The sequence below is a fragment of the Magnolia sinica genome, chromosome 8 (assembly GCF_029962835.1).
Source record: "Magnolia sinica isolate HGM2019 chromosome 8, MsV1, whole genome shotgun sequence".
In the NCBI taxonomy this organism is placed as follows: Eukaryota; Viridiplantae; Streptophyta; class Magnoliopsida; order Magnoliales; family Magnoliaceae; genus Magnolia; species Magnolia sinica.
Window position 1 is genome coordinate 9428956 of NC_080580.1, and position 19840 is coordinate 9448795.

The 19840-nt window shown below is 42.2% G+C and overlaps 1 protein-coding gene across 1 annotated transcript; it reads left to right on the plus strand.

Annotated features, from left to right (window-relative positions):
- The first annotated feature begins 2861 nt into the window (after positions 1–2861).
- On the plus strand, positions 2862–3427 carry LOC131253859 (transcriptional regulator TAC1-like). Its single transcript, XM_058254989.1, has one exon. It carries the CDS (start codon positions 2867–2869, stop codon positions 3395–3397), a length of 531 nt encoding a protein of 176 aa, XP_058110972.1. The 5' UTR covers positions 2862–2866; the 3' UTR covers positions 3398–3427.
- Positions 3428–19840: the final 16413 nt, after the last annotated feature.

Consider the following 19840-nt stretch of genomic DNA (forward strand, 5'->3'; position numbering starts at 1 on the left):
CATGAAATGTAACTTTACAATCCAACCGTTTGTAAAGCAAAAGTAATGGTTTCGTTGGTGTTTGATACTTCTAAGCAACATAAAAACAAAAAAATAAAAAAAAAAAAAAGTAAAAAGAAAAAAGAGAAGTTTTTAACAGTCGCAAAGGGTCTTCTACTATTTTATCTGCAACCACAGGTTAATCCCCACCACAAACAATCTACTATTTTATTTACAACCACAGGTTGACCCCCACTACAAACAATCTCCCGCAGCAAAAATTCATGAAAAATAACTCCAGTGTTACAATAGCTATGGCATCCTTTTCTACCCTTCTATCCCTCATCAAACCTGCAGAGATGCCCGCATCCTGTTCGATCTGAGTTCCATTCGAGCTGGATTCGATCCAAGTCGAGCTGAGCTGGGGCCTGCTTGAACTTGGCTCGAACTCATTTTCGAGCTCAAAAAAATCAGCTCCACTCAGCTCAAACTCAACTTCAAACCAAGTGGAATCAAACTTTTTCGAGTCAAGTCTAGTGAGCTAACCACCTAGTACAGTTCATGTACGCCCCTACCTGCACCACAACACATGAAACAGTGGTCATTGAAAGCCCGCCATTAGAAAGTTCTAAGGTTTACCGGAATGTTTATTGACCATCTAACTTATAAGGTAACATAGAATAAAAAGTTCTAATGGACCACACCACAAGAAAAAAATGTTCATTTTTCGAACCATATACTAAAAAAAGCTGAAAAAACAGATGGACGGCATGGGTATATAATGAATACATAGAGGTGGGCCTTACGGTCAGGGTCCCACCCACATGACTGGCTCGGGTCGCAGTCAAGTCGCGCTCATTTTTCAACCGCCGGATGATCTTCACGGTGGGTCCCACAATTTGCATAAACTGGATATCCTACGCAAGTGACACCCCTTCTGTAGGAAAGATGGGACACAGCCGGCTGTACGGAAGGGCTGTAGGTGATCCATTCTCATATTCGGTCATGGTCCATTGATAATTTTTTAAGAAGTCGTTCAGGTCAACAGACCTTTTAGTTGGGTGATCCCAACCGTCCGGATCTTCACTTTTAAGAATGGACTTTGAAAAAGATAAATGAAACTGATTGGACGGTCCTGATTATCTGATCGATTGAAAAGGAAAAGGTCATCCAGTCAGTCAGCAAACAGTAGTCCGCCAATCAGATGGCTACTATTCCTCCTTTGACATTAACGAATTATCACATGCATTCCATGAGTTCCAGCTGTGTAGGGTGGTCCACCGTGATGTTTGGGTGCCATCCAATCCGTCCATTAGACGCCCCTCTCAAAACCCATCTTGATCCATACCTTAGTAGGGCCACACCAAAGGGAACATTGGGGAGGAGGATGCCAACCATAGAACTTTCCAGATGGAATGTGGGGTCCACCATGTTGTGTATATAACATCCAGACCATTCATCAGGTGCGTCCCACCAGGATCAAGCGAAAAAAAGAAATCAGGCCATTCTAAAACTCAAGTGGGCACACCACGTGGATGTATAGGTTTTACGCGTGATTTCGTTTCTGCCCACCTGATTTTTGGATCGGAATGATTCTGGGGATGTACGGTGAATATGAGCACACATACCAGATGCACGATCTGGATTCCATATACACAACACGGATGGGCCCCACCAAGCTCGAATGTATGGTAATTGCCGTCTGTCCCAACGCATGTGATCTTTTCTCCTTTTCTTTTCGGTGCCCAATCCATGATGGGGCCCGGGAGAAAGAACACAAAGATCATCGACTGTGTGGCCACGTGGACCGAGGCGACCTGCGATTGACCCATCTCGTTTGACCGGAAACGACCTCATGTATCAAATTACAGGCTAGACTTTAGGTGCCCCTTCTCGGACCAGAGAAATTACATTGTACGAAATCTGTATCTTTGCACGGTACACGTGTTTTCAATCCTGACCAGTGGGCCTACTTTTCGGTGATCCAGACCATGATCTATTTCTTCCCATAGAAAATTGACAAATACCAAAAAATTAAAACACTTGATATGATGATCTTAACCTTCCGATTCACGGCCTTCCTAAAGACGGTCATGAAAAGAGACAACAACGGTCCACGTTCAACTGAACGAAAAAATCCTAATATCTTCTCACTGAAAGCTTTTAATCTTAATCGACAGTGCGAAACAACAGATCAGTGGTTTGGATTATTATAACATGGGGCCCACCTGAAACAATTAAAAACCCGCGTAAGCTGAGCATTGCCACGGGTCGAGTATCATACAATTCTTCACTAGTCAAAGGGTACCTTGGTCATTTAACAGACAACAGCACATTGCCAGACAGTTCTCCTCCGGAGCTTTGCTAAGCGCACACGCGTCGGCAATAAAACTCATGTACACTCCACACGTGTGAGTTCATGGCACGTTAGGTCCAAGATCAAATCTAATCCATCAAATGAAAAAAAAAATCAATTGATTCCGTAGTCCTAGAATCAGATTGTTCCACTTGTCAGATATTGCACAGTTAGCGGAACAAACGGACGGCTATGAAATAATGTCTGAGGTTTTCTAACCCATCCATCTGTTTCCCACATTGGGGTCCACATACTAAGTCTACTATATATACTTTTGTGGAAGGATGTGCAGTTTTGAACCAACCTGATGGATGGATTGGATCTCACACCTATGTGCCATGTTGGCACGTGTGGCATGTACATGACCTTTATGGTACACACGTGCGCGACTAGCTAAGCACTTCTTTCCCGGGTCTTTTTATATGGACTAACCGTGTATTTTCTCAGTTTACCCCTGTAAAACAAGCCATCTCTCTCTCCTTCTCTCTCTCTCTCTCTCTCTCTCTCTCTCTCATGCAATCGTTGTTGCAGATGGAGACCGATCCTCCCAGGTTGGATAATCCGGAACATGTGGGTTGCACCACAGACGATCGTGGTTCGAGCCATGTTCGGACCTACGACTGCACCTTCTGCAAGAAAGGCTTCTCTAATGCCCAGGCACTCGGCGGCCACATGAACATCCATCGAAGAGATCGATCAAGGTCCAAACAGCCATCCAAAGACAATCAACTTCCTTTCGATCTGACCACCAAGAAAATTCCCTCCTATCCAACGGTTCCTACGTTACGATCGGAGTCTACAGATATCAAGTGGTCATGGCCTCTCCCAAGAGAAGAAATTGCATCCATGGATGGAACACATGAAGTGGGCCCTCGACAGCTTCCGTTATTCGTCGATACACCAGCTGTCGATGATGGCCGTCGATCAGTGGGCTACGGCACGCATGATGAGATACTGACACAGTCGAGTCATGGTTCTAGCAGTGGCGAGCAGTTGGACCTCGAGCTCCGACTAGGGCCGGAACCTCAAGACACGTCCATGAGTCTCAAGGAGTTTCTTTGATTAGGGTTACATGGGCTTGTTTGGATTTGCTAGAAAAGGTGTTGTTCTTATTCTTCTCCTTTTCTTGTTATATGATGATGCATTATATGATGATGCATTCGCATACCAAAAAACACTATGTTTTTCTTTTATTATCGTGTTGAATTATATATAGCTGTTGTGTGAAAAAAAGGAAGGTTTCTATACCTTGATATGTGTATTTTAGTGATTTTTGTTTATAATGATCATGTTTGTTTGTTTGAGTACTGATTTTAAGAAATACCAATGTTATATTTTTATTTCGTGTCATTGGTTTTTTTTTTGTTTTTTTTATTTTTAATTCCATGTCATTTGAACTACATCTGTATACCACTTCAAACGAGGGCGTTTGGATGCTCTATTTCACAGAATTGCAATAATTAGTAAGCTAATGTGAAATTTGTGGGGATATCCATGGATGTATTCAAAGAAGACCTATCCAAGAAGGACTCTTCTTCTGTCACGTGGAAAGATTTTTCGCATTTGAATCTTTCCCTATATACCTTTACCTGAGTGTAGCATTCATAAGAAGGGACTACACTCCAAATTGCAATTACATTACTTTCAAGTTGGAATCGAATGTATGTAACTGTAATCTTAATGAAAACAAGGAAATGTCATTAGCTTAAGTCTCTTTTTTCTTGTTTAGACTGATAGTTTACAATTCGATTGGATTGTGCATCCAAACGCAGCCTTATTTAAAGATATCCCTATCTTCTTTGAGATTCTCTCCATGAACTAGAGAATTAGTCATGATTATGGCACGAAATATTGCACTCTCATTGCATGAATTAACATCAGACAACTTACTGAATTTCAATCTCGAATTCGCTATCTGTCATCCATCTGATTATCTTCCGGATCATTAGAGAATCATTTGAATTAGAAAATGTAGGTAGTAGTATCATATACTTGCTTAATTTAGTGTGTGAAAATCTTTATTATGGCATGTGTTTCAATCTTTGTTATTTTAGGGAAGCATCTATCAACATCAAACATCTTCTTATTTATGTATTTTCAAGGTTTAATGGAACTGGAGTGTTATGGTCAACTTCATCGTAATCTTTTAGTATATTCCTACTCTCTCTCTCTCTCTCTCTCTCTCTCTCTCCCCTATGCCCATGCTATCATGCTAGGGTTTAGGTTTACAACTTATCTATATATCTTCTAGTGGGGTCCACTATAGAATGTAGGATCATAGATCTGCATTGGTCTTTAATTATTTTTTCAAGTTCTGGTCTACTTTATGATGCAAGGGACTTAATGAGACTTTTGTGTACAATGATCTGTTGTTCTTGGAACTGGAAGAAGCTTATATTACCTTTACCCTTGCTTTCATGTTAGGGCTACGGTCAGGGTTTAATTATAATTATTTAGATAAGGTTAGTGTATGTTAGGGTAGATATATCATGGTTAGTGTTAGCATCTATTTATAAGTTTCTGGTATAATCAGTCCATAACAGCATATGTATTCTTGCTTCCTTTTATGTGCATGTGTGTAAGTGGTGCACGTTGTTGATGATCGAAACCATCAATATAACATCTGAAGAAATACTTCAAAGTAGAAGATAATTTATTTTTTTTTTAAATTTTTTTTTTAAATTAAATTTTTTTTTTTTTAAGGAAGGTGGGAGTACACCGCCTTTAACTTTGTTAAATAAAAGAATAGGCTTCACAAAACTTGGAGCGGACACCACAAAAGAAAACGGGCCTCACGGTCGCCTATCATATACAAAACCTATTTTGGCCAAAAAAATAAAGCAGCCCAAACAGCAAGATGTTCACAAAACTGAATAGATCCAAACTGTACAGACAACCCATAAAATAATCAAGTCCCAGACAACCTCAGAAACAAACAACCAGCCACAGCACCACACCACCAGCTCAGCCTACAGAGAAATAGCTGAAAAGGAGCGGAGGCTTCAAAGTGGAAGAAACTTGTCATAGAATAGTTGGCTTTTTCTGGTCGTACGTGAACCATCTGAATGTTTTATTTCGTTCTTGTTGATGCGATCAGTACGACTTGTACGGTTAGGTTTTTCCCATCTAGGAGATCTTGGTGCATGGGTCATCTTGAGAGACCATAGCATCAGTGGTTAGGGTCATTGAACCATGGATTCACTCCTATTTTACCAGCTGAAAGCCCGACAATAGTTTCCAAAGTCTTGTGCACGCATCGTACAATGTGGAGAATGAGAATATGTTCAAACTATCACACACATTCTCCGGTGAGGAGATTGTATGAAATTGCATTTAGACTTTTCATTTTATATGTAGTTGGATGATGATTTCAGATTGGTTGCTGGACAATTTCTGTCAGTTTGGACCGGTTGACAGATTCGACAGGTTAAAATTCACAAAATTTTTTGTTTTAGTCTCTGAACGTTTTTTAGCCTGTTCGACCGATCGACTTGACCGGTCGATAGAAGGCAAAAATTTGCATGTTTTTCAGAATTTGTTTCTTTATTTGATTAAGATTCTTTTAATTTGATTATGTTTTAAGATTTGTTTAAGGTTATTTAAGCATGTTAAACTAATTTTTCAGTATGAAGCTATCAATCAATTAATTAAAATTCATTAAATTTTTTTATTATTTCTCGTGGATTCAAGAATTTTCTCTCGTTGATTCAAGATGGCCATGTGGATTTGAGGTATTTTTCGTTCGTAGAAGAACTCCCAAGCATTGTTAGCAACCCAACCAGTAGCAACGATATGATCAATAGACTCCACAGCAGGTCCGTGGGGCATAGGGCAGCAACAACAGCGAGAAGCCAAACTCACTCCCTTGGATTGAAGCTTGTCATCCGAAGGGATTGCCTTTTGAAAGATTTTCTAGGATAAGAGAGATAATTTTGGTGGAAGTTTGGGGTGCCAAACCTTATTGTACCATCTTTGTTTCAAGCCAATTAGCCTAATAGATTGCCAGGCCAGGGCAACGGTCAACTCACCATCAGGCGCATTTATCCATTTGTCTTTGTCTTTAGTGTCTGAAGTGCAGATACCCTCCACTGAGATGTGATCGATGGCAGATTGGGGAAGAGGAAGTGAGATGTTTTCCCTCTTGATCCAGCCGTGAGGCCCTATAAACTCTTTAACTTTGGGAGAAGAAGCAACGGCTGAAGATTGGGGATTGGGAGAAGAGATTGTGGCTGAAGGATGGATCAGTCTCCAGTGGCGCAGAGGGCCCAAGTCCGACCAATTGTCCTCCTAGAATCAAATATCCCCTTTTCCAATAATCCAACGGGATTCAGAGTGCATTTTGTGGAATGTGTTTTTTATGTTCATCCAGAGAGGAGAGACAGAGGAGGCGATATTGTTCCTATTAGGGACAGAAATCACCAGCATACTTTGCTAGCTCTAGCGAATTTACTCCATCAACTTCCTTTGACTCTGAAGAGGGTTGTCCAAGCAAGCTTCATCCTATAGGCTTTCACGATAGATTTCAGATTTCTCAGGCCAAGGCCTCCTTCAGATTTAGGGAGGGCAATTCTATCCCATTTCCTCCAGTGGCATTTGTTTTTGGGGCCATCCCACTGTCAGAACACCGTCAGAAGAAATCCAAAAGCAATTTCTCAAGCTCTGCCAGAATATAGCCTGGAATGTCTATGGCCACCAAAGTATGAATAGGGATGCTGCACAGAACGTGGTTGATGAGAGTTAAACTCCCCGCTTAGGAGAGACTTTTGTTCTTCCGGTTGAGAATTCTGGATTGGATTTTATCAAAAAGGGGCTGGAATAGGGCACGTCTCTCATTGTTGGGGAGTGTCCCATCTCCACAACAACGTCTCTCTACTTAGAAGTCTGATTCCAATATTCATCTTTTGGGAACTCTAGAAGGAGAGAAATAACTGCAAATTTGAGAATAAAATCCTCAACTCCAATGGGATTATCAGTGGGACTTTATTCTGGATAAATTGGGCGAGCAATGTCCTCCCAACTCCTAAAAAACTTCACCCTTTCATGATCGCTATGTTGAATTCGATGTGAATCCCATTCCCGGATCCAAGTCCTCAGAGTGTGTCGATAGTTAAATGGGCCAAGCCTCCCCCTGGTCGGATCAAGATCAACATGGACAAGTTAGCCAGAGGAAACCTGGGGCCTTTCGATGGAGGTGGTGTCGGCAGGGATAGCAATGGTACATTCCTATTCGGCTTCTATCGTGGCTATGGTGCTGGCACTAATACAAGAGCTGAGATTAAGGCAGTCCTCGATGGTCTAATGCTTTGTGCGCTCTTGGGTTACAATCGAGTCCAAGTTGTTAGCGACTCTAGAATTGCGGTCCAAGCCCTTTACAGTAGCAAGAGCGCCTGGTCCATCTGGTATTGGAAAGCGAGAATTAGGTCCATTGTGCAAGATATTCAGGCTGATATTTCTTATACCCCTAGAGAGGCTAATTCGGTAGCAGACGACTTGGCCAGGTTGGGAAGCAAACTTCAGCAAGACCATAACTTCCACCCTTGGGGAGCCCTCCCTCCTGCCATCAGAGGGCTTCTGTTTCTCAATAAAGTGGGCCCGAGCAACTTAGGACCTCCTTACTCACTGGTTCTTGTTTATTTGTATAGCCACATGATAGGGGGGCCGTTTCCTTTTTGTCATCGACCCACCCTGAATCTTTGCCTGTAAGCTGTTCATGGCACCCATTTTCTTCAATATAATTCTCCTTCTAAAAAAAGAAGAAGAATGTATTTTTTGATTGAGGAAAATGGTAATCGACCTCATCATGTCCTTCCCTACGTCATTAGACCATCTCTTCCTGACCAGGCCAGGCCGAATGTGGCCACCACATCGAGATGAGAATGGCTCAACCCACATGCATCATTTGATGAAAGCATTCCAATCACCTCCTTGAAGTGTCTTGTCAACCACCAGACCATAGCTTCTCACCAAATGCCCTTGGATTGGGGCAATATAACACATGAGTAGTTTGATCTAGGACCCCCACCTCCACAAGGGATCTGTTGGCTCGGCAGCGTGATTTTCAAAATCAAGCTAGGGCTGGAGTTCGTAATGGCTGCTTGAAGGCAACGCCACCCCGGTGGCCCTACCTCCCATGAGAGGTAGGTCAACAACGCGCAAAGAGAGGGTTCCCTCTCGCCCCTCTAGCCGAGAACCTCCACTGATTCAACCTCAACCGTTAGCCATCTTCAACAGGTCAGATTTCACTCTTTTTGTAGGTAACATTCCATACGACTGTTCTAGGGAGGATATTTGGGGCATTTTTTGTAGGTATGGAACGCTGCTGGATGTATATATCCCCACCCTCCCAGGGATTGCAAAACCTAGGGGTTATACTTTTTGTCAGGTTCAGATACGAGCAGGATGCAAGGGCGGCAATAGGGGTGTTGAATGATAAACAGATTGATGGTAGGATTGTAGCAGTTCAATGGGCAAAGAATACAAGGAGCAAAAATACGACGGATAGAAGGAAATCTCCCACTGCTTTGGCAGGAGAGAATCAGGGGCGGAACAAGCTAACTCCTATGCTGTGGCTGTCTTGGGTTTCCACCAGAACCATCAGCAGAAAAGGGGGTTGGAATCCCTTTTGGCCGTCTCAAGAAATGTCCTTGATACAATCTCTACGACATACCCAAGAGCGGTCGCACATCGGTTGAAAGTTTAATCCCTTGCTTTGGTTGCTGTGACGACTAGCCCTTCCATTTCGGTCCTTCAGGCTATCGCAGCCATCAGAGAGTCGCGGTTCACGTCCTTTGGAGTGGATGTCTTTAGAATATCGGCATGGAAGTTCTTAGTGACCCTGAGAAATAAATCGGAATATGGAGAATTGTAGGAAGATAGGGATCTCCTCGACAGAATGGGAATTAGCTCGGTTCACCCATGGAGTCCGGAGGAAGTTGAAGGCATTGACGAATACTAGATCAGACTGTATGCCATTCCGGTGCATGCCTAGATGAGAGTAGTAATTTTAGATCTTGGTAGCTATTTTGGGAGGGTATCCTAGATAGATGATATAAGTAAATACAGGGTATTGCAGGTGTATGCGCGAATCAGAGTAATCCTTCATCTAGGGTTAACTTGAAGCAGGTTCTTTCTCTACAGGTAGCAGGCAGAAAGTACCCGATTGTGGCTAAATTGGAATCTAGAAGGGACTGCGAGACAAATGGTTTGGATGCAGCTGAGCCAACTTCTCAGCAGGATGACAAGAGAGCTAAAAAGAACTGAGTCCTAAGTGCGGTTGATAATCCAAATGTTATACCCAATCCTAGCCGCAACCAGGGAGAGGAAGCGTTGGGAGAGTGTGGGATTAGGCAGCAGATGCCATTGCTTTGCCTCCCCGCGCCCTCTAACAAGGTTTTTTCTGATCAGTTGGACTGCCCACGACCTGTTTGTGGTGAGGGCTCTATGGAGCAGTTATCAGATCCTTAAATAACAAACATAGAGCCTTAGACTGCTACTGTTCATCTCGATGTGGTGCAGGATCCTGTCCACAGGAGTCACCCACCTATTCAGGCTCTTGCCTCAGCGTCAGCAAACATTGACGCTCCAACTATGGAGTTTCAATTCGACTTGGAGCAGGTTCCTATGTATAGGACTCACCCACCCTTACAGGATAATTTGGGCCAGGCTATGCACAATGGCTTTTTGCAGATTACTGGAAATTACAGTGGTGAGAAGACAGATAGAAACTTGAACAGGCCCCAAAACTCAATTGCAGTGGAAACCATATTTGAGATATTGGCCAAGGGCCTAGGCTCAACAGACATTAACCAGGTAGATTGTCAGACTGATGAGCTTATCAGGCAGATGCAGAGCCGCATAAACTGTAAAGAGTTCACCTCCAAATCTGTTGGCTGCTCCCTAATCTTTCAAGACAAGATTGGTAGTGGCAAGGCAGAGGCAGAGGGAACTGAGTTGTTCTTGCTCCCAAATCTTTAGGATTGACGTGATATTCTGAAGGGTGACAATAACTCAGGATTTACGGACGAGGAGCTTGACCCACCTGATGCGACTGTCCGCTTCATGTATGAGGATGCTCCGAAGGAGATGGGCCCTTGGTCTCCATCGACTCAAGGTAGAAGGGTAGATTTAGAAGTTGATTTATTATCGTTCTTTATAGCAGCTGCAGCAGGAATGGGGAACAGAGGCAAAAATATATCAAAGGCAGACAATCAGAGCAAGGTTGAAAGGAAGCAGTGTAAAATGCAAATAAGTGAACATGATGGAAGAGAGGTGGAGCACTCTCAGGACCTAGAGCATTCAGATGGCAGGAAAGCAAAGGAGAAGAAGGTCCAGGGAACAAACCAGACAAATCTATAGGGTATGTGTAGGAAGGATTCTAAGGGGAACCCGCAGGTTATCAGGAAGACAAGCAAAACCAGGATCCAACACTCCAGGGGGGACTGGGGATCAAGATTGCGTAGACTGAAGCGCCGGGATATGAACACGGGCTGTGTCACGGATGGATAAAATCCTTATTGGGAATGCCTGTGGCATTGGAAATCAACGCACAACTAGAACTACTAAGTGAATTATCAAGGATCACAACCCTTGGGCGGTTGTTATTCTTGAGCCAATGTTGAGAGAGGAAAAGAGAGTTGGTATCAGCTTAGCCCTGGGCTATCACTCATCTTTGTCAAATGGTAATGAAGGGGGTAAAATATGGGTGTTCTATAGAAACACAATTTCTTGTTCAGTTTTCAGCATGTCTAGTCAGGCACTATCTATCTCGGTTACTTTACAAGATATTTCAGCTCCTATTACTTTAACTTTTGTCTATGCTAGCTGCGATCGTCGCATCAGGAGGACCTTGTAGGAGGAGCTGGCATCTTTGTCCAACACAATTTTAGGGATTTAGACGGTTAGTGGTGATTTCAATGTCATAGTAGTGGCCGCTGAGAGAAGGAGCCGAAGGCAGCTTGATGCGGCAGCTTCCTCTGAATTCTCTGAGGCGATCAATAATGTGGGGCTGATTGACGTGGGATTCTCGAGAAATCAGTTCACGTTGACCAATAACCAAGCAGGTTCGTCTAGGGTGTGGGTAAGATTGGACAGAGTGCTCATCAATGCTACTTGGTCCTCCTACTTCCCTATGTTTCAGGTCAAGCATCTTCCTAGGATCAAATCGGATCACGCTCCTCTCCTTTTGGATTGCCCTCCTGTGGTTGCCAGTGGACCGAAGCTGTTCAGATTCCAGCGGATGTGGATCTAACATGATTCTTTTTAGCAGGTGATTGCTTCGGCGTGGAAGAAGGCCGCTTCCTCCCACCCGATCTATAATATTCTAGCAAAGCTTAAGGCAGTCAAATAGGATTTAAAAGAGTGGAATAAGAACGTGTTTGGGAACATTTTCGAGCAGGTTAGGCAGGCAGAGACTGAACTGGCTGATCTGGAGCTCAGATGTCAAGGTTTGGCAGCAGATTTGGGGCCATCTCCAGAGATGCAAAATGAGGTAATCTCAGCGTCAGATAAGCTTAGATGGTTAGAACAAATGCAGGAGACTTTTTGGAAACAAAAGTCCAGAGTAAATTGGCTGATTGATGGGGACAGAAATACTCGCTTTTTTCATGCCTCAGCCACTGAAAATCATCGTAAAGGTACTATTCACTCGATCCAGCAAGAATCGGGGCTGGTTCTTGAAGATGCGGCTACCATTCAGCAGGTAGCGGTGGAGTTCTTCAGCTAACAATTCTCAGCTACATCCGTTTCGGCTAATTCTACGATTTTGGATTCCATTCCTTCTTTAGTAACGCAACAAGATAATAACATGCTAATGGAGCAGCCGTCGATGCTTGAAGTAAAGAAAGTAATTTTAGACATGTCGGTTGACGGGTTCACTGGGCCTGATGGTTTTTCAGCGGCATTTTTTTCTTCTTGCTGGGATGTGGTGGTGTAGGATATACATAAAGCAGTGGTATTTTTCTTCCAAGGAGGAAACCTGCTTAGAGCTGTGTCTACGTCTCTAATTTGTCTTATTCTAAAGGTGCAATCCCTTAATAAATTTACTGATTTTCACCTCACTAGTCTCTGCAATTGCCTATACAAGATATTTGCTAAAATCATGGCTTATAGGCTGAATCAAGTCCTTCCTTCGTTGATTTCAAGTGAGCAAGGTGCCTTTGTCTCGGGTCGTTACATCGCAGAGAATATAGCCCTCGGTCAAGAATTATTTCGTGATATCTCAAGGAAAGTTCGGGGGGGGGGGGGGGGGAGAGGGAGGGAATTTAGTGGTGAAGCTAGATATGGAAAAGGCCTATGATAAGGTAAATTGAAGTTTCTTGAAGCAAGCCCTCTGTCACTTTGGGTTCAGCCATGCTTGGGTAGATTTGGTTGAAAGATGCTGGGAGAACAATTGGTTCTCTGTTTTGATCAACGGGGAAGCTCGGGGATTCTTTAAATCGTCTAGAGACCCCCTCTCTCCTGCTCTATTTATTCTCTCGACTGAGGTTCTTAGCAGGGGCCTCAAACAGTTGTTGGATCAGGGCAGGTGCATGCCTTTTAAGAGCCACAGGGGATGTCCCACAATCTCCCACCTCTTGTATGCTAATGATACGCTGCTCTTCCTTAACGACAATTTGACTACCCTCCGAGCAACGAAGAACTTTCTGGATACTTATCAGGCAGCGTCAGGTCAATGCATCAATCTCCACAAAAGCTCGTTTGTCTATTCAAACAAAATTCAACAGTCTAGAATCAGAGCAATTGAAAGTACCATTGGTATCTCAAAGGCCTCTTCCCCTTTTACGTATCTAGGGGTTCCTATTGCGACTGGTAGACTAAAATCTAGTGCTTTTCGTCCTCTGATGGAGAGAATCGAAGGCAGGATTAGAGGGTGGCATGCTAGGATTCTTTCTCAAGCGGGTAGAGCGGCGCTAATAAAGCATGTGATAACTAGTATTCCTATACATTCTCTGACTGCTACCTATGTCCCCGTTCAAGTTCTGAGAGCTTTGGAATCGATGTTCACTAATTTCTTTTGAGGTTTGTCGTAAGGCAAGAGGAAAAGGCATTGGATCAGTTAGAAGAGGCTTGTGGTTTCGATGGACGAGGGCGATTTAGGCTTCAGGAGATTGGAGGAAGTAATGAGGGCCTTTCGCATGAAGATGGCGTGAGCCATTCGATTCTCCAACCAGAAATCCCTTTGGTCTTCATTTATGACGACCAAATATGATAAAAACAATAGGTTGATGGGGCCTGATTCTCCTAATTTCGCATCCCCATTATGGAAAAGGATCCACGCCTAGGCCCATCAGATGGTACCAATGACACAAAAGAAGTTAGGGGAGGCCAGATGTAACATTTGGAAGGACAATTACACGGGGCTATGCCCCCTTCTCGGCTTGGCGGAAGATACCATACCTTTGGAGCTGCTAAACATGGAAGTCAGATAGTTCATTGGGCCCAACAGTCCTTTTCCTCCGTCGGTGGTGCTCAGGTACTTGCCACAGGAGGTGCTGGATTTTATATTTCAAGCAGGTTTTTGTACAGAAACAGGCCCCGACTCTTTCTTCTGGCCGCTCTCCTCTTTCGATAATTTCACAGTTCGTTCAGTTAGAGACGTTTGTAGGACGCCTAGCCCATCTGTCCCGTGGTGTAAAAGGTTATGGAATACTAAGATTCCTCCCAGGATCTCCTTGCTATCCTGGAAGGCGTTTAAAAATGCAGTGCCTGTTGATGTAGCAGTCCAATCTTGTGGGATCCACATGGCATCGGCATGTGTATGTTGCAGTAACAGGGAATCTAGATAAGTGGAAACTGTGATAAATCTGTTTATGGAGAGCTCTCTTGCGCAGGCTGTGTGGGGATATGTCGGGAGTGTTTTTGGTGTGAATGTAATGCTTGTCCCTTCTGTTACAATGAGATTCTATCAATGGTGTAGTGCCCTGTCGTGTAGGAAGATTAAAGTGTAAAAAATCGCACCAGCTTGCATCAATTGGGAGATATGGAAAGCCTGTAATGCAGCCACGTTCGACGGTAGTCACATTCACATTCCTACGGTGTTCAGTAAGGTGTCTAGGTGGCTGAGTTTGTTCAGCACAAGCACTGACATGGGTCGTTCCCATCCCACACATTTCAGGAATGCTTCTTCCAAGCATCTTGCTGCGGCTGTGAAAGCTGGTCACCAGACAGTTATTGTTCATTGGACCAAACTGGCTACCAAGCGGGTGAAGATCAACGTTGATGGTTCCTCGCGTGGTAATCTAGGTCTTTCTGGTGGTGGGGGGATCTGCAGGAATGAGAGAGGGGATTTTTTGTTTGCTTTCTTCAGTTGGTATGACAACGACACTAGCACGGGGGTGGAAATCAAAGCTGTGTATAATGGGCTTTCTCTCTGCTTAGACAGGTGCATAGATTTAGTGGTGGTTGAATCTGACTCTCAACTTGTGGTTGACATCCTTAATGGAAAAGCCTACCCGGGGTGGAAGTGGGACTACTGGCTCCGTCGGACCGCAAACCTCCATGACCAGGGTCAGGTAAAGTTTGTGCACACCTTCAGGGAGATGAATTCCCTTGCTGACGCTCTTGCTCGGCTAGGAAGCGAATCTCAGATCAGCCGGAGGTTCAATTCGCTAGGTGAGCTTCCAACCCACATGCGTGGGCTGATTTTCCTAGATAAAACTGGACTTGGGTCGATCAGAGGAACTATGTAAAGCCTCCTTTTGTAGGTAGTTTCTTTTCTTGTCCTTTTCACGATAGGCCTACCCGGCCTTTTTCCTGGGCAGGCCCGAATGTAAGTTTGTTCAGCTATACATGAAATGAAATCTAGGCGATGAGCCTTTTTTGAAAAAAAAAAAAGAAAAGGACCCCACCTCCTTGAGAGGAGGATGCTAACCAGATGGAGCTAGGAGCCAACCTATACTTTCCTTCAACTTGCTTTGCCCCATCATTTAATTAGATGGGCCTACACTCAAAAGGAACCAGCCTAGTCTCTTTCGGAATGCTTTACTTTATAGGCATTGTTGCATATTTACTCTGACAATAATAAGATAAGGATTATTGCAAAAAATATTGATCAAACTCTCAAGAGATGATGACCGAATTTTTTTACGGTTACATAAAGACCAAAATCTCAAGAGATGAGGACCGAAGAATCAACAGTTACCTTTGAGTTATCATCCAATATTCTACCTCAAGTTGACCATCCAATCAACAATATTGGTGAACTTTGTTAAAAGTATTTTAAAAAATACAAGAAAAAAAGAAGAGAAAAGGAACCTTCTATGTCTTTTTTTCAAGTGCACTTTGTTCCAAATCAGATAGAGAAGGGAAATGAAAAGTTCTTATAAAGCACTCCTCTCTAAAGTGTTTTAAATTAATGTATTACTATATACTAGCTCGTACATGTGTTAGAGGTTGGCCTAGTAGGAAAATTGATTCAGGAACTAGTTAACCAAGCATGTGTGTATGAATACTCATGTGCAGGATTTGGCCCTCGAGTGGCTTGATCGAGATCCTTTATGAGGGTCTTTGTTTTAATCATCACTGTGGATGTGGCTTTCTTACTAACGCCTTTTCCATTGTGAGAAACATGCTTATTAAATGAAGCGCATTTCAATGACTTGGCATTTTTCAACATGACACGTTTCTTAATTATGTCTTCCAACAAGATATATTTCCTAATCGTTTAAGGCTTTTCTGCCTTAGTGTTTCATAACTTTGCAAATTACAGTCTCTCTCTCTCTCTCTCTCTCTCTCTCTCTCTCTCTCTCTCTCTCTCTCTCTCTCTCTCTATCTTCTCTCTTATTCTTGATTTTTATTTTCCTCTTTTGGAAAAGGCAAACGTGGGTGGTGTTTTCCTCAATGAGTTGGTGTTGAGATCTCTCCACGATTTACATATAATATGAGAATCCATTTGTTGGGCTGTTGTGTCTTAAGGATAATGTGTTGGGAGCGCAATGAACCAATTCCTCACATTAAGGGATGTGAATCATTTCAAAGATAATGACATTTTACGCGACTCAACCTAATATTGATTATATTGATTTTGTGTCATCAACTGCATTATTTATGAAATCCTTGATCTTTATCATAGGTGTGAAGTTCCTTTACCGTATAGATATGTTTGTTTTCATTTGTACTTTCATGTAGTAATTGTTTAAGATTCAACAAACTTGTGATGTATTACATAAAAACAATTGATATTCAGCCCTTTAGTCAAGATACTGGATGGTTGATCATGGATGATATATAACGAACATCAACTTTTTTGCTAGCTACTCTTTCTCAGACGGTGAAAATCAATTTCAACATTTTAAACCCCTGCATGAAGTAGTTGATTAGCAAGCATATAAGTAATTTATCACCTTATATGCCATGGCTTGCTTGCATCTCAAGTATGGAATCACTTTGCCCGCATCTTTGACATGAAGTAGTGCAATGCGAGTCCATCAACATGATATTAGTGTAATGTGAGTTCATTTAACATAGGATTCTGGATTGGTTCAATAAGGTTGGAAAATCCGCTATGTTTTTTATGCTTTAAGGTCTTGACCCATGCTTTATTGTGTGGGAATTATTGATGGAATAGAATGTTAGAAGATTTGAGGGCAAGTTTAATTCAGTAGCAGTATCATTAAAAAAATTCTAGATGGCTCATGTAAGTTGGGGGTTGTTTGCCGGGTGATAGTGCCAACTCCCTAATTGAAGAAATTGGTTTGAATATCTTAAGCCTCCATGGCTCAAGAGGAGAGGGGTGGGCTATCTTTTGAGTTGGTGAGATGGATTAGGTTGGAGCAAGACTGGTTGAAATTGAATGTGGATGGGTCCTCTCAGGGCAACCCTAGAGAGGGTGGAGGGGGCAATGTATGTAGAGATAGCTCAAGTAATATCATCTTTACCTTCCATAATTCCTTTGGCAGGGTCTTTGATGTAAGACGTGGCACATATACATTTCTAGCATGGTTGGACCAAAAGAAGGCCAAATGGAAGTAAAAGTAATCCATCAAATTTAGGCCCATTCCTACGTAGTGTATGACACAATTGGTCCCAAAGCTTGTTTGGTTCAAAGAAATTCAATCCGGATAGGAAGAAATCGTCATTTGAAGTTTGAACCGTAAATCGGTCATAACTTTTAATATGGGTATCGTTACAGGATGTACATCCTATCAATCTTTACTGTAATGAGCCATCTGAGGTAAATCAACCCATAAAATGGGTCCTGTCTGTCTGTTTCACAAGAAAACACATGCTTCCAGTTTAAAAATGAGATTTTGAGAAAAAATTTACTATTTTGTGATTCTAATTTTTGTTGTATTTTCTATTTTTAGAGTTTTAGATTTTCATTATTTTTAAAAATTATTTGTAATCATGCCAGGATTCTTCCGGTAAAGTTTATCTAGACTTTTTATTTTAAAAAATTAAGCTTTAGAAGAGTTTTATTAGAATTAGGACTTTTAGATATTAAACATTATTCAATAAAAATATTTGAGTTTTCTCTTTCTCTTTTTTTCATGGATTCAAGAAACTACCTTGTGGATTTAATGTTTTTATCACTTGAGAAAGACAATGATCTTTCTCTTCACCTTTTTCATGCTCTTCCTTGCGTCAGTTTCCAACATAGTTACTGAAGCTCAGGCTTTCCTAAATAAAGTGAGGATTTGTGAAGACTTAGGCTTAAATAATATCATCATCGAGTCCACTCCAGGATTACTACTACAAAAGTAACCTTTAGGCCCCTTGCTCTAATCCCTCGGTCGATTTAGTACAGACTATGGGCTATTGCTCCTTTGTAATTAATGATCAATTTTAGAACCACCCATACCCTAAGAGCGGGGAATTGTGTACCGATGGCTGAAAAACCATAATCATCCCTATGGATCTGTATGAGCAACCCGAAGCTTCTTAAGTGGAGGGGTGTTCTCTCTTAGCCATATAGGACTCTGTAAAGGAATCGAAGGAAACATGACAAGTTTATGCATTGGTTGTGAAAGGTGAAGAGGTAGATTGGCTTGATGACCTTTCTAATGGGTTGCCTCCCATGTTGGATATATAGCACCATATCGACATTGTCCTAGGCGCTCGCTTAATTGCCCTCATTATCAGATAATTCCGAAAGAGTGTGATATTTTACATAGAAAAGTGAATGAATTGATCCATAAGGGTCTAATATGAGAGAGCATAAGCCCATGTGCCATACCAGCTCTATTGCTACCTAAGATGGATGGGAGTTGGCGTATGTGTGCCAACAACCGAGCAATAAAAAAAAGCATAAAGTACATATTTCATATACCATAGCTGGACAATACGTTGGACATGCTAGATGTGGAGAACTTATTTTCCAAATTGGATTTGAGGAGCGGCTACCATCAAATCCATATTCAGCTAGGTCATGAGTGGAAGATAATATTTAAGACCAATGAGGGTTTGTAAGAATGGTTGGTCATGCCCTTCGGACTCTCGAATGCGCCTAGTACGTTTATAAGGTTGATGAACTAGATTATAAAACCATTCATTGGGCGATTTATGGTGATTTATTTCGACGATATCTTGATATATCGTTAAATTGAGGTAGACAATGTGGGGCATCTTAGATAGGTACTTCAAGTGCTCGCCAAGAACAAGTTGTACTTCAATTTGAAGAAGTGTAACTTTTTAACAGAGAGCCTCTTATTTTTAGGATTTGTTGTGACATCTACGGGCATTCGTGTGGGTAAAGAGAATGTGAACGCCATCAGAGAATGGTTGGTTCCAATAAACATTCATGAATTGTGAGACTTTCATGGGTTGGTGATATTCTATTGTTAGTTTGTGAGGAACTTCAATACCATCATGGCACTGATCACCAACTGTATGAAGAATGAACATTTTCAGTGGACTGGCGAGGCTGACAGAAGTTTTGCTAAAATTAAGTGGAGATTGTCCACTACATCGATCCTCGTACTTCCCAACTTTGATAAACTATTTAAAATTAAATGCGATGCTTCATATATTGGCATTGGGGGTGTGTTGTCTCAAGATGATAAGCAACTAGCCTTTTACAGTGAGAAACTTAGTATTGCTTAGAAGAAATGATCGATGCATGAGATAGAATTGTACGTAGTGGTTTAGGCATTGCGGCATTATAGGTATTATTTGATTCAATGTGAATTTGTACTCTATACGGACCACTAGGCCCTCAAGTTTATTAACAGCCAAGCTAATGTTAATCGTGTGCATGCTAGGTGAATTTTTTTCTTACAAGAATTCACATTCATGTTGAAGCATAAGGCTTGGCAACATAACATGGTAGTTGATGCTCTTAGCTTGCATATAGCCTTGTTAGTCATCATGAGCAATAAGGTTGTTGGGTTTGAATGCCTCAAGGACCTATATGCGTTGATTAGATGCCAGGAGAGTCAGTTCATCGACCTCCATATTCAGTACAATTTTCTTTCAAAGATAATCGGTTGTATGTTACACAGAGTTTGTTGCGAGAACGTATCATCCAAGAGCTGCATGGAGGTGGCCTCAACAGTCACCTAGGGCGAGACA

What these genes read in the sequence shown, in the direction of transcription:
- LOC131253859 (XM_058254989.1), top strand. Translation starts at nt 2,867, where the DNA reads ATGGAGACCGATCCTCCCAGGTTGGATAATCCGGAACATGTGGGTTGC.